The sequence below is a fragment of the Macrosteles quadrilineatus genome, unplaced genomic scaffold, assembly GCF_028750875.1.
Source record: "Macrosteles quadrilineatus isolate MER2022 unplaced genomic scaffold, UCM_ALF_1.0 Scaffold_9__3_contigs__length_116548681, whole genome shotgun sequence".
Classification (NCBI taxonomy): domain Eukaryota; kingdom Metazoa; phylum Arthropoda; class Insecta; order Hemiptera; family Cicadellidae; genus Macrosteles; species Macrosteles quadrilineatus.
Genome location: NW_026542602.1, coordinates 74,370,670 through 74,386,258, shown reverse-complemented (window position 1 = coordinate 74,386,258; position 15,589 = coordinate 74,370,670). Strand labels below are relative to the sequence as shown.

General features: G+C 35.6%; 1 protein-coding gene across 2 annotated transcripts; it reads left to right on the top strand.

Moving 5' to 3' along the window:
- Positions 1 to 1,308: 1,308 nt before the first annotated feature.
- Positions 1,309 to 14,777, top strand: LOC129002525 (uncharacterized). Of its 2 annotated transcripts, none has more exons than XM_054430393.1 (3): positions 1,309 to 1,528; positions 12,465 to 12,719; positions 14,105 to 14,777. In XM_054430393.1, the coding sequence occupies exons 1-3, from the start codon at positions 1,429 to 1,431 to the stop codon at positions 14,509 to 14,511; spliced, it is 762 nt and encodes a 253-aa protein (XP_054286368.1). In that variant the 5' UTR covers positions 1,309 to 1,428; the 3' UTR covers positions 14,512 to 14,777. The 2 variants fall into 2 exon arrangements, with proteins under 2 accessions (XP_054286368.1, XP_054286369.1); XM_054430394.1 differs by lacking the exon at positions 1,309 to 1,528 and adding an exon at positions 1,627 to 1,733.
- Positions 14,778 to 15,589: the final 812 nt, after the last annotated feature.

The following is a 15,589-nucleotide window of genomic DNA, read 5'->3' as shown; positions in this document are numbered from 1 at the left end:
TGCATTAGCGCAGCATTCTCACCATGGAAAATTCCGGTGGCCAATGTTCACTGGGCCGGGGCAAAATGTTCTTAGAAGTGTCACGGCACGTGGCTGGAATGCGCCGAGCAAATTCCTCACTGAACCAAATAACTGCACAAATAGAGTTTGCCTAACGCCCCAAAAGTGACCGCCTCATAAAAGCACCACTTTATGAACCAAATGACGAAATGCAGGCAATGCGGTATCGCCCGCAACGCTGATTGGCTGACGCCCCTCCCAGTGGCCAGAGTGGGGACGAGGACGGAAAACCCAGCTGAAGGCAGTACTCCAAATTATACTCCAAATTCTAAATTCATTTTGGTCGGTTGTCTAAATTCCGCATCACATTTTCCCTTTTCTAAAACGAAATCCATCAATCAAATAACTTAAAGTTCTAAATTATTGTAGGGGATTTTAAGATTGCCAATTTTCCTTTCTTAGTTAAAGCTGTATAGTGTTAACAATTTAATTGTAGTCGGTTGTAATTGGATTAAATACTAGTAACTAGTGTTTTAATCCAATTAGTTGGAAAGTTTAATTGTAATAAACTACATTTGTTTAAAGTTTTTAGTTTCTGCAACATCATGTTTTTTTTTTCTTTCAGCCATTAAGCCTCAGCTATTTAAAAATTTCAAGGGCGTTAAAATTTTAAAATCTCATCTTAAGAAATCTTTCCAATACATTATAATTAAAAAAACCCTGTTTCTACGATGTAAATCAAGTAATTTAACATTTTATAGGAAATTACTGACTGACTATATATAGTTAATATAGCCCAGAAATATAATGGAAAACGTGTTTATACTGAACAAATTATTGATACATCTTTTTTAAAAATTACACCAAAACCAAAACCATAACATCTTAATTTTTAGACCACTCTTCTAGATGTACAAGAGACTTTGGGGCTGCAGTTCCGTATAGGCCTATTAGGGCCTTGATTTACATAGTAGAAACAGGGGTTTTTTGTTTTTATAATAAATTTGAGTTTCTTCCCTATGGAGAATTTGCCTTATTGTACAAGTAATTCTGCAGAAGATTATTCTGTTGACAAGAGTTATATAAGTTATTTGTATTAAGCAAAGAAAAATGTTTAAATCAAAAAGCAGAGTTAAACTTTTCACTTCAGAATTCGAAATATCGACTGTTGTTGTAGTAGGACTCTGTTTGCCTGTGTAGGTGTATGTTAGCAGCCCGCAGCCTCTATAGCATCATCGGCCATCGCCGCCATCGCATTATTTTTTTTCGCTTTGGGCTTTAGCTTTTTAACTCTCCCTCGCAATCGCATTGGGCATTGGGCATGAACGCTTGATCGTTCTTCAGAAGACGGATAATCGAGTGTATCTATTTGTATATTTCTGATATTTACCCGAATTTAAGTTTTGACTACTTTCTAATTTTACTAAAATGGATGAGGACGAAGTAGTGGAATATGAAACTGTCGAAACGATTGAAAATGAAGAGGATTACCAATACCAAGATGAGTCAACTGTACCACAAGCTCAAGGTATGCGCTCAATGGCCATTGATGATGCTAGGACTTGATTTAATCAATGTCTGAAATGCTACTACAATTCGATATATTCTGTACTCAAATACCATGTCCTATAATCTTTGACAAAACTTAATATTTTTATAATCAGATTTAAATGTGAACGATTAGTATTCAAAAATTCAATCAAACTTCATTATGATTTTTTAATTAATTCAATGTCAGTATAATAATAGCCATAGCCTACATGACTCAGGCCTAGGCCTACTTCAACCTTTACACTAAAAAATTCCCCTACTGTAATTAGGCCTATCCTGCTTGTAATGGGCAACCTAAATAAGCATAATTTCTTGATCGATATTGATTGATAGACATTGTCACACTTAGTTTTGTTATTTGTGTAAACAGTCAGTAACTTGGAAACTTAGTCCTAAAGGTTAATCCAGTAGGCCTAGGCCTACCATTAAATAGGTAACATGGACCACCTGACCAATCATTGCAAGAGTAACCTACAGTGGGTAGGCTAGGCCTATCATTCAAAATTCTGTGGTTGCACTTAAGTTTATGTCCTTCATTTAATATAATACATTAACCCTTAGAGTGCCAGGCAAAAAATATAAGTAGCCTAACGCTCAAAAAATGCTGATGATTTTTCCCGAAGGTCGCGCTAAAAATGCCGAGCGCAATCTGGCGATTTTTAGGTTAAAATTTCGTAAAAATTGAATTTTCGATATTTTGACCAACGAAAATCGATGTATCGCATCTAACTTAGTAACTTTCGACTCAATGTTAATATATGGGTTAAAAGAATCCGAGTATCCATTCGGTTGTTATGACAACTGTTCGATCATTATGAAACGTCCGGTCAGCTGGACGTTGGCACTTTTGGCTCGTTCTAAAAACGTCCGGTCGGCCGGACGTCGGCACTTTTGGCTCGTTTTAAAAACGTCCGGTTCCCCGGACGTTGGCACTCAAAGGGTTAACTACCAGCTGATTATAAAATGAAACTGTTCTAGGGTTCAGTTTCTTAACTGGGCTATGCTAATATCGATTGAAATTCCAGTGTATCCAAACGAATCCCGTTTAATCCCGCTTTTGAATGATGGAAAATCCCGTTTTATCCCGCATGTTTATTTTGTTAAATCCCGAGTGTTATATTTAACATGTACCATGTTTAAATAGTTGTTTAAAAATCGCTAATATTATTTTTTGCCACAGTAGGCTAGTTTAACTTAATCAATTGGAGTTTATTTTTCCCTCAAATTAAGTAGAAAAAAAAAAAAAATATATAAGTTACGTCATAGCTGAAAATCCCGTTTTATCCCGCATCCCGTTTTAATCCCGCTTGTGGTCTAAAAATCCCGTTTTCGGGATAATAATCCCGAGAATGGAAACACTGTTGAAACTATCGAATTGAAAATATTGATTAATAATCAATACTTTTAAATATAGCCTATCTATTAAGTTATAAAATTAAACTATCATAACCTTACCTAACCAACCAAACATGCTGATGGTGAAAAAAATCTCATGAAGGTTTACTAATCGAATCGATAGTTTCAATCGATATTAGCATAAGTTAGCCCAGTTAAGAAACTGTACCCCTGTTCTAAACTTAACCTAACCTTAACTAAACTGCAGTAAGTTATGTGAGTAAAAACCCAAGTGCAGCCAATTCTGTAAAACTGGAATAGGCTAGAAAAAATAAGCCTGCCTCAGCTATTTAATTTTAATAATAAAACGAAGTGATTCATAACTTAACTCACTCTTTGTGATTAGGCCTAAGTTTATTGGTCTTGATTATTTTTCTTGTCTTTGCTAACAGTTAGGCCTAGCAAAACTGCTAAGTAACCTCAGTACTTACTTAGGTAGGCTTACTACATAAGTTAGTTAATAGCAAAACTGCTAATTTAGTTAAGCTTAGTGGCATTTTTACATGACCATGTCCTTAAACGTTGAGTAAAGCGGTCCAAACCCAAATTTAAGTTATGTGTTTGTATTGTATTGGGATGTGAAAGGAATCAAATCGCCCCTCCCGCATCAAAGTCTGAGACACTAACTGAATAGGCCTAAGTATCCTAACTGTAAACATGTTTAGCCTTCTGTCGGTCACACCTAACTTAATCTATTAGATACCGCAACATGAAAAATGTCTGCCATTTTTGTGTTCTCCCTCCAAAACCGGTCTTGGCCAGTGTGCTGTTTCATCCCCTCCTTCCACACTTAGTAGGCTATCGCTGTTAGCGTCGTCCCCCGCACACATGCCTTGTTTTGCTCCGTTGTAGGCTATCTGATAGATACAGTGTGACCGGTCCCGTTTTTATTTTGTGATATGACCCTATCTAAAAAAAAAAACGGGACCGGTCTCGTTTTTATGTGATAATATCTCTGTTTTAACATACAAAAATTAAGTAATTTCATTAAATAGAAATACCTAAATAAAACTGTTTAAGCCCAGCAAAGAAAATGTGAGTTCAATTTTACATTCAGAGCGGATCTGGTTGCAATTCAATTTTACACGGGCATGGTCACATGTATCTAATGGATACAGGAATGTGTATGGTCTAACAACTTTTTTTTACTAGGCTAATTGAGAAATGCTTAGACGATGTCAAATATGTATGAAACCTATAGGTCAAGAGTTGTTAAATATAAAGTAAAATAAAAATTATGGGGAAAATATATGTCTAAAGTAGTATAAACAATTTTTAATGAAAAATGTATCTGAGAGATATAGTGCGACCGGTGGCGTTAAAAAATAGGTGCCACCGACCTGGAGGGTGAACTTATTTAAACAAAGTTCTTAATTTATAGCGCCAATCATATTAAAACGGACATTATAGACACAGAGGAGGAGAAACTAAGATGTATTAATCTTACTTAACACGTTCGCGGCGGCACGTCGAATGGCGGGCGTATCCCAGGTCCGGCGCAGCCCTCAGCATCGAACAAACCCGATTGCCGCGTGTGATTGGCTTTCCAATTTCGGGCTGACAAATAGCAAATAACGTGCGAGGATGTCCTGCTTTACAACGAGAGTCGACGTAGTTCGCTAAACACCAACAGATAGCAGCACTGCTTGTAAGGTAGCCGGTCCCATTGGAATTGTATTGCCAAATGGAGGGAAAAAGACGGGACAAAAGTAGAATTTTGAGATTGCCAGACGGGGATTTACAGGAAGATTACTACCAACCAACACCACAACAAAATACAGTATACTATTGAGCAGTTTTCTAGCTCTAATCCTGGCTTAAAAATAAATCATTTCGTACTGCATTGCAGCTTGGGAGCGATCGCACCCACCAGGATGGCATTAGGGTTCCGTATGGGAGCGATCGCTCCCATGCCGCCGCGAACGTGTTTAAAGAGTTCAAAGACATAATTACCGTACTAATAACCTGGAACAGTAAAAAAATTCAAAGCTAAGTTAAGAGTAGGCCTACCAGTGGCTAATAGGCCTAAATGTACGATTTCCAATACACTAATCGAGACCTTTTCCGTTCACACTACACACTACACTCATCAAAAGTTGCTAATAAATGAGCTGGAGAAAATTCAACGAAGATTTGTTCGAATGGTGGGCTTCAAGATGGGATTCCCATACCTTCAGGTGCCCATTGACACTATCCCTGGCACTTGGTCTTCAGTCGCTGGAGGAACGTAGACTCATTGCTGACACGGTCCTGCTGCACAAGATTATCAACGGAAGAGTCGACTGTCCTGATATGCTCCGCCAAATCCATTTCAAGACTCCTTCCAACACAAGGTCGACTGATCTGTTTATCAAGCAACAGCACCGCACAAGCTACTCAGCAAACAGCACGATGGTTCGAGTCCAGGGAGCTGGCAACAAAGTGACAAGGCATGTCGACTTTTTTCAAGACAGCGTAACTACACTCAAAAAGAAGATCAATCTCAGTCAGTCCTAATTAAAAATTGTTTTTTCGTTGTACCATTCAAACCAATACTACTTGTCTGTAAAAAATTTCACTTTTGTCTTTGCTTTTAACTTTAGGTTTGTCGTTGCTCTTTAATCAATTTAATTTTATATTAGTCAATCTATATATTTATCTTTCTCATTTGTTATTGTTGTTAGTGGGTTTGTTGTTATTGTTTCATATTTTTTATTTATTGTTGTTGTTTTAAATTATTTATTTATTAGTATACCTTTTGTTATTTTGTCAGTTTTTGTTTTGTTTGGCTAGGTTTGGCAACTGTTGTTTGTTATTAGATCATTATATATTGTTGATTTATTTCTAATATATAAGCACAAAATTTGTTATTATCAATTAAGTCATCCTGAGTTTAATGTTTTGTTTTGTATGCTGTAAAATGGAGATGTCCGTTGGAAATAAATAAAAAAAAAAATAAATAAAACAGTGCAACTAGCAAGGAACTAGATCATTGAGTGTCTCCAAGGGTCTAAGAACCTAGGTGGATCCTGCTACTACTCCGATCGTTTGTGCTTCTCGTTTTAGTGGTTGTACCGAAGTCTAATTGTGAGGTGTGCAGATTTCAAGGTAGCCTATCAATCAACCCTCATTTAATCAATGACAAATACTGCATCCCTTCCTTCACTTGAAGAAACTTTACAAAAGTAAATTGTTCAAAATTCTTTTCAGTAGACCTAACTGATTTGAATAATCCGAATCTATAGATACAAGTGGACAAAGAAGAAAAAAAAATCTAGCGATAGTGACACAAAGGATATTTTACCTTAAATAGATTACATTTTGATAATAAGACAGCATCTAAGCTATTTCAAAAGCTGATGGACCAGTTATTAGTTGGTACCGATTTTGCTTGGTATTTTGACGATGTGTGTGTGGGTGATAAAAATGGCCCAAAACAGTTCTTGTATTAAGGAGAGCAGGACTATGCACTATGAAGATATATTACAGCTTTTCAAAGAAAGTGTGACCTATCTCAAACACAAATTTAGTGCTCTTGCAATTCAGCCTATTGAAGATCGTGCAGAAGCTATCAAGAAACAACCCTTACCAAAAGAACGTTTCTGAGCTTTGATAATTTCTTGGATCTTACTATCCAAGATTCATTCCGAATTTGCTGTCTCTTTTTGTATTTCTTTACCCAGATTTTTGCACAAAAACTCAACTTGGGCCTGGAATAGTGACTGTGAGAACACATTCAACCATATTAAGATTAACATTTCAAACAATATGGTGCTTGTACTTGTACATTATGATCCTAAACCTACCTAAACGTCACTTAATCCTTGCAACAGATGCTTGCAATATAGGATTAGGGGCTGTTATCCTTCATCGTTGTCCTGATGGCAGTCAGAAACCAATTGCAGCTGCTTCAAGAACGTTAAATTCAGCAGAACAGAACTATTCTTCGATAGATAAAGAGGCACTCGCCATTATTTTTGGTGTTGAGAAACTCCACAAATATCTCTATGGCTGGCATTTCACTCTTTTGTGTGATCATAAGCCATATGAACTAATCTCTGGGGCAAAACAGCCTATACACATGCCGCTTCCAGACTTCCAAGATGGGCTATTATCCTCAGTGGATCATTGACAACGATATAAACTACATAGCTGGAAAAGAAAATGTTCTATGGCAGATTGTCAGATTACATTTAGAAGGAGGAACAAATATTGATTCTTATAACTTTAAACTTCACAACAACTCGGCCATTTAATTAATTTGTTTTGTTTCATTTAAATGGAACTATAGGACCCATGCTGCTCCACAACATTGAAATAATTATCATATACGAGAAAGAATCACATTTATGATTTTGGATTGAGTAATACCCTACAGTATCTTAACTTAACTGATTCAAACGGCCAATAGCTCAAAGTAAAGCCTATAATTTACTGATTATTTTGAGTCTAAAACATGTAAAAAAAAAAACAAATAATACTGGATGCAATTGATTTTTTATCACAGATAAACCTTACATAAAATAACTTTTATGTTGGTGGTTCACCTTGCTTTGCTTGAAACTTGTCCGATTTGAAAAACTAATAGCTTAAATGAAAGCCGGTAAATCAAGGGTTCTTAGACCAAAATGAAAATACATAGGATTACATCATTATAACTGGTGAAATACATCTTAAATTGAAGTAAGAATTCAAAAATAAATCAAATTTATGTTTTTATGGTTGAGTAATACAGTAGATTAATATAAGCCCATGCTTGATGTGAAATCTGTGCATACCTTCAATTTAAGACCTCAATCATGAAAATCGGTCTGGTAGAAGAGCCAAACGAACTCGGAAAAGAAAAACCAAATTTTACTTCCATAAATACATGGGGAGTAAATTTTGTTTATATATAAGCTGAGTGGGACTGTAGATAAATATATGCCGATGCTTGATGTGAAATCTGTGCGTGCACAACTTCAATTTGAGACCTCATCATTCATGAAAATCGGTCGTGTAGAAGAGCTAAATGAACTCGGAAAAGAAAAACCAAAATATTTGAATATATAAGATAACGTTACAGACGTGGAATTCACAGAGTGGCCAACTTTTTAGTTGCTACAATATTTTCAATTATTTAAATATTAAATTGTTTTATTTGCTATGGGCATTACATTGTTTTATATGTTACAGATAAAGTAAGGTAGGCTAAATCTCAAAATCGATCAATACAAATTTTACAATCGATCCTTAATTGGATGATGCACGAGGTAGTAAACGAGAAAACATAATTTACTTTACTTTTGTAAAACTATCCTAAGCCAAAGGCTGACATAATAAACTCCCTATGTCACAGGGCAAAACAGAGTTCAGCGATATATAAGTACCTTAGGTTATTTTGAAATATTAACAACAACAAAGCAGAAGTCACAATACCAGCTGTCAATCAATTTTGACCTTGAACCGCCATAGTTCCATTTGAGTTGATTATAAAGGACAAAAAACAATTATTTTCAGCTGATATATATAATAATGGAATATTTATCAGAGACATAGGTAGGCCTACTTCATGTTTAATGGATTTGAAAAATATTATCTAATGTGTTACTTGGCTCCTGTGTAATGGCTAAGATAGTGGATCGATATTGAGTAGAACACAAAGTTGAATCGTGTGACTCAGGACGCGTTACCTGTTCTTTGTTCTTTGCTGATGTTCTTTGTTCCATGTCCACTCTTGACATTCCTTTCAGTACAAAACAGTTTTTTAATCGTTTATGAGACCCAAGCCATATTCCAAATTTAAGATACATTGCTGAAAGTAATTTTTATCTTTGTTTCAGTCTGGGATGGTCAGTCTGTGCATTTGCTCATTAAAGAATACAAAGAACACAAGAATCTTTTCGACATTCCGGATATAAAAAGACGAAAGATATGGAATAAAGTTGCTGATAAACTTCAAACCCTTGGGTACAATTGCAGTGGAGAGCAGTGTGAGAAAAAGTGGAGAAATTTGAAAACCTACTTCTCAGTCAACCAGGGCAAGGAAAACATAACGTGGCCTTTTCACGAAGCAATGAGGGATGCACTTTGTGGTGGGCAAAGTTCTCTGAAAAGGAATGGGCAAAAAACGCCCATTGAATATGTTGCCGAAAATCCAGAAGAACAGTATTATGATGAGCAGTTTGAAAATGATACTGCTCCGCCTGCCTGGTTTTCTGACTTCCTTTCCCAGTTTCGCGAAGATGAAAAACAGAAAATGGAAATGCTAAAAGAAATGCATGAAGATATTATAAATCTTGAAAAGAAAAAATGTACTTTGCTAGAATCATTGATTGACAAACTTACGTGATTCTTATTTTGGCACTGGCCCACATGAAAATCTCACAAGTTTTTAAAAGTAACCAATTCAAGATTAAAAGTGGATTTTTGTTTGTAGAAGTCCCCAATAAGATTATACCCCTCCAAAAAACCAAGGTTTCAAAAGGACTTTTCCTTTTGTTTTTGTGTAGATAAGGAATAAGCATTTGAAGTTTGAATGTCATGAAATACTAAACATTGCAACCATTAAATTATATATTTTTAAAGTTCATAGGATATATTATTTAATAACCTGCCTGTCCTTCCATTATTTTTAATTGTTTTACAGTATAAGAAATTGATTATAATGGCATCTTGCCATGCACTACTATTCCAATATGGGTAGTTTGGTACATACTTCTTTATGATGGTGGACAATTCCATTCAACCCCTTGATTGTAAAAAATATCTTCTTCGCAATTTAAATTCCATTATCTATATTCTTGAATAAGGGATCATTAGTATTGCCATTGTAAGAATAAAAAGTTAAATTGAAAAATCAAATGAATTTAATTTAAATCTATATCTTACAAAAATATTGTTAGCTATCCAAACACCTGGTTTTGTGGCAGAATTGACAGGAAATAAAAAAAAACTTGGGGTTGCTTGGTTGCTCATTCGAGGTGCAGTTCATAGAACAAGCCAATTCCGTCAATTTGATCCTGAATGCGCCCTCTCCCATAAGCTTTGCGCAGTTGACCTCTTCATAAGTTTCACACTAGACTTGTAAATCCTGTATGTTATGTGTCAATTAATGCCATTCATTCAACCTGGCCTAGGTGGGATTTGAAATACATAATAGTCATAATAGTCGGTTATTTAGCCATTAATTACATCATGCTATCGCTATGCCAACATCAAATTTGCAAAGTTATGATCTTGTAAACAAATACAAATTGACATAAAAGAAATAATTGACCAGAAAAAAAAAACAATAACATTATATATTACCGTATTTTAAACAATCTATATTTATAAAAGAGGATGTTTGTATGTTTGAACGTTATGAGCTCGGACACCGTTGGACCGATTGCCACGAAACTTGGTACATACGTGTAGAATTTCATGGAATAGGTTTATACACCATCAATTTCGTGATCCGTCCAATCGGCTCCGCCCCAGTGGCTCTGGAGTTTCCCCATGTCAACCTTATGAGTACTTATATTTAAATGGAATTAAAGAATCTTAACAGCTGGTTCAACTAAACAATTTGATTCTGTGATGTTCAATAGCATTAACAAGTTAATAGGTTTACCAACAGGGTGCAGCACTATTATTTTTTAAATTAATGACAACAGCTAATTTGCAACCAAAAGGTGACGAGCAAAACCTGGAGGCGAGTTAGCATAGTGAATGAGCTCCAACCTAAAGGTGAGCAAGCGTCGCAAACGAACTTCAACCAGGACGTGACTGAGCGATGCGAACAAGCTCATCTTGAAAATGAACGAGCATTTGACATAAAACCACATTAGGACAGGACGACGTCTGTTGGGCCAGCTAGTAAATTATAAGTGTAAAGGACATCACATTATTCCAAACCATCGGTGGTGGCATAAAAACAGCTGTTATCCAACTATATGGCTGAAAAGTAAAATCTTATGAATTCTTTGGAGGAGAAAAATATTGTCTTGGAACAATTTTGAATGAAGTGAGAACTTAAAAGCTCTCAACTAGGCTGGGAGTTTAATGAAAAGTTAATATTTGCTTGTAATGATGGCTATAAATTTAGTTTTTCCACTGTTGAGTACTGTAGTAAAAATCCCCAATTTTTGGTTTGGGTAAAAAAACATGTTCAATGACTTTAAAAAAATTCTTCCTGTGACCATAGAGAAATGGAATAAATATAGACTGTCAAAGGAATGTTACGCGATCTGCTGCTAGAGCCGATACAGGGGTGAGCCGGTACAGTAAAAAGGTGAACTGTACTGAGAAAAAGTTTACAGCAGTGATCAGGATCCGAACCAACGACAACGCTGCCTCGGGCCTGAAGTCTGTGATGCTACAGACTGAGCCACCGACTCACCTAAACTCACTATGGTTTTTGCTTGCTTCAATATTTGCTTATTCAGAAGTTTCTTTTCTAAAAAAGGTGTTAATGATTTACTTTACTTACTTACTTGCTGCCGTGGTTCTTGGTACCCAAGGAGGTACTGCCTCGCCAACACACTGCCTCCAGATTCCTCTATCCATTGCTTCCTTCTCTCTTCTTCCCATTCTTCTCAGGTCTCTTCTCACTTGATCTCTACACCTGAACTTTGGCCTTCCAGGAGGTCTTCTACCCTCGGGGTTGTTGGTTAGGGTGTTGCGCGATGGGAACGAGCTTATCTTCAAAGTTAACTAGCATTTGACATAAAACCACATTAGGACAGGACGACATCTGTCGGGCCAGCTTGAAGTTCTAAAGTTGGTCTCTTGTTTATATAAAAAAATATATATAACTTAGATAGATGATTTCTTAGTTAGCCACTCCTGTTTAAACTATAAATTTAATCTTTTTAGTCTCCTCATGTTAATCTATAGACCTCGTTTTAATCCATTAATTATTGTTATTTTGCATCTAGAATGAAAAATGTAACACACAATTTGAGGTGGAATGTATGAGCACTTTTACAGTTACTCTATTACAGTATTTAAATAAATCTTAGGGCGAATGTCAAAATGTCAGCATAAAACATTAAACAATATCAAGTTTAAAACCTTAACTATTTAAAATTTAATTTGTAATAGGGATCCACTATCACTTACCATAATTAAGAGGGTAGCAGGGCATCTGAATATCTAAGATGTATTATCTGTATACTGTACTTAGGACAATAAAGGTTTTCTCTGTAACAACCCTTTTCACTCGCTTTACTAAGCAGATTTTTACGATTGAGGTGTCATTTTAAAGATTATGGTCTAGTACATAGACGGATGGTAAGTAAAAATGTAATTTCCTTGAGGGTTCCTGACAAACTTTCTTTATACTGTAACAGTTTGAAATGTGAATTGTAATTTAAGAGCTCCAGCTTTTGACAAATTTCGATAGGTGCATATTGAAGATCTAGACCCAGAACCGATTTACTTGTTAAATTCAGTTAAGTAATCTTTAAAAGGTAAAAGTGTATTGTGTTATTAGTTTTTCTTGGATATAAGAGTTTTGAACCCTATTAAAATGTGTATTTTACACCTCAGTTAAAATGATTTGCAATTTTTTTTAGAAAATCCATATGAAGAATATATCCAAGGAATGACAATCGGGAATATTTGGGATCAGGAGATGACCTTCAGCTTGATTGATGAGTACAGAAACCATCTGCAAGACTTCTTGTATCCGAAGGGCCTCTTGATTCGAGACATCTGGATAGCTATAAGTCGCAGCATGCAAGCTCGAGGTTACAACATCACTCCTGCAGCCTGTGACAACAAATGGCGACAGCTGAAGAAAACATATAAATACAATGTACCGCAAGCAGGTAAGATTCACAGTCAGTTAAAATGTCAGAAAAGAGGCTGCAACCGCAAATTGAAGTTTTAGTATAAGTTATAATAAAAAAAAACCATGGTGGAAGGAAAATACATAAGTGTGCTATTCCCGTCATATGCTGACGTCACCCAGATTGCAAACAAAAAAATCACCTGATTGTATTGCCATATAAGTTTGTTTTGATTTGATTGTTATTGTTTTTATAATTTTTATAATTGGTAAAATTGTGTTTGCAATCTGACGCCAGCATATGATGGGAATAGCACACCTATGTGTTTTCCTTCCACCATGAAAAAAATAAATAAAAAATTAAGTTAATGCATTTAAACTGTTCTTTTACTTACACACTATCTGAGGAGCTAGCGTAGAATAAGATTGCAAATTAAAGGAACCTTTGAACAGGTGTCATTTTTGACTCTAAGGTTGTCTGTTTGAGTTCAAGTTTGGGGCATTGTATTTTCCTGGCAGACTTTAATTTGATGTGCAAATCAACCTATGGTTACATTAAAGAACCCTAGCGGGCCTTCCCTCTATGTGGGCAGCGTATCACTGAATAATGTTTTAAAATTATGTTAATGCCCAGTAACCTTGTATTACGTTTTGAAGCACTACTGTATCCTTATTATTTTTTAAAAATATTTAACTGTCCTGGGATTTTTTCACCCAGTATGTGGATAATCCAATTATATGTAAATAAATATAGATAAATTTCAAACTTATTACAAATCTTTAAAATTAAATTGAAAATTTCCTGTTGAAAACCAATCATTTAATCGCTGGCCTGTTCTTCATCCTCTTGAAACATGCCGCGCCTAACTTTACCCCCTCGTCGCTCAGGGCCAACTGACGCTATGACGGTAAAAACACTGCCATTTTCCTTGGGAAGGTAGATGGCGCGTCATGTCATTCTCTCACGGATTCACTTATTTCGGCACGCTTTTTCAAATGTGCTCTGAGTCCGTGGCGCGAGTACTGGAGGGTTAATTCAAAGCACTTGTGGGCTCAGAGAGAAATCAGAACTCCACGAGAAGAGCAGTCTTTGCTCAATATTTCTCTAAATGTTTGTTAATAACCTGTCTGCACTATGTTAAAGGATTATTCTGTGTATTATGGCAATCCTCAGAGCTGATTCTGAGAGTAATAAGTTTAAACACACAAACAGGGTATATACAAACATTCATACTAACCCTAAGTTTCAACAAGTTTATTTAATTGTGGATGACTAACAGAATCCGTCCTCGGCTTCTTGATCACTAAGAAAGGCTTGGATTGTTTTATTTTTCAGGAATGTTCCTTAATCTATGTAATAAAACTAACAATATCAAAATATTGGGTTTGTTATAATATGTGTAATGATTCAGTTTCTTCCAACAGGTCGAAAAAATAAATCAAAATGGTTATATTTTGAGGCTCTGGACGATATTCTTGGTAACAAGATGATAGCAAAAAGAATTGTCTGGAAACAAAGGTCAACAATAAAGAAAGAGATACCGGAACCAGGCTCACCCCAAAGTGATTTCCAAGAAGAATACTTACCTCCATCCAAAAAAGTAGTGCAAGTGCAACCGAAATGGTTCAAAGAGTTTCTAACTCAGTACCAGGAAGAGGAAGTAAAGAAAAGGAATACATTACAAAAGATGCAAGATGATCTAGTCGCTCTGGAAAAACAAAAGTGTATTTTATTGGAAAAGCTGTTCAAGAAGATTTCCAAGGCTGCGCCTTCTCCTAAGATAGTCGAAGCTGTAACTCTTAGCCAAGAAATGTTTGAAGATGAAATGTAGCACTGTAAGTTGTGTGTATACCTGTACCTATGTCCTTGTGTTCTTTCAGTTTTACTAAGGTTGATCAAATTTGATTGAATATTTATAATAGTTTTTATTCAGAGATATAAACAGGTTTGTATTTTCTGAAGTATATTTTTGTGTAGGATATCATTCACTACAAAGATACACTATCTTGCTTTTATCTTTTCAACTTCCAGATTTAATTATTGTTCATCATAGTGTGTCATTCGAATCAATAAATTATATTAATTAAATGTTTATAAGTAATTTTTGAATTATTTCCCCTGTGTTCACACCAAATTGAACAAAAGCAACAAAAATCTAAGAATACTAGTTATTTTTTTAAAACATTCTGTTGATTTCAACATCTATTTAGAGTTTACAACATTTGAGTATACTGGTGGAATCAAAACCGACACCCTCCAACCAAAGTCTGAGACAACAACAACAAACCCAGCGACACATCAAAATATTGTATTTTTATATTAATATTCACATTTATAATATTAGTAAGATGACTTAATTACTTTACTAGTCTGGCAGTAATTATTCCCTCTGGTCAGATTCACATTTCAAATCCCACTCATCTTAGCCAAGTAAAGCCTTGTACAAACAGACAAGACCATTCTAGTGCTTCAACATTGACATTTTTGTTGTGACTGAGGATATCAAGTGAAGTACTGAAGTTAACAGGAGACAACAGTAAGTATCCTTAATTTTTTGTCACCAAACTCATAAATATGTGGATCTTTTGTATTCCTTTCAAAAGTAAACAACAAATTTAGTGAGTCGGTGGCTCAGTCGGTAGCGTCGCGGACTTCGGGCCCAAGGCAACGATGTCGTGGGTTCGGATCCTGGTCACTGCCGATAACATTTTATCAGTACAGTTCACCTTTGTACTGTACCGGCTCACTCCTTGCTTTGCTGTAAACGATCCATGCACGGGCGCTTAGTCTATGTGGACGGGCAAATGCAAGGTTAAAAGAGGCCGCCAACCTCTTTAAAAAAAAAAATAAAAAAAAAAATAAAAATAAAAAAAAAACATACAAACATGCACATTTAGATTACATTGTTT

Excerpts from the sequence above, each read along its gene's own strand:
- LOC129002525 (XM_054430393.1), top strand. The coding sequence starts at position 1,429 with ATGGATGAGGACGAAGTAGTGGAATATGAAACTGTCGAAACGATTGAA. Across the intron at positions 1,529-12,464 it reads AACTGTACCACAAGCTCAAG|AAAATCCATATGAAGAATAT; the intron begins GTATGCGCTCAA and ends AATTTTTTTTAG. Across the intron at positions 12,720-14,104 it reads ATACAATGTACCGCAAGCAG|GTCGAAAAAATAAATCAAAA; the intron begins GTAAGATTCACA and ends TTCTTCCAACAG.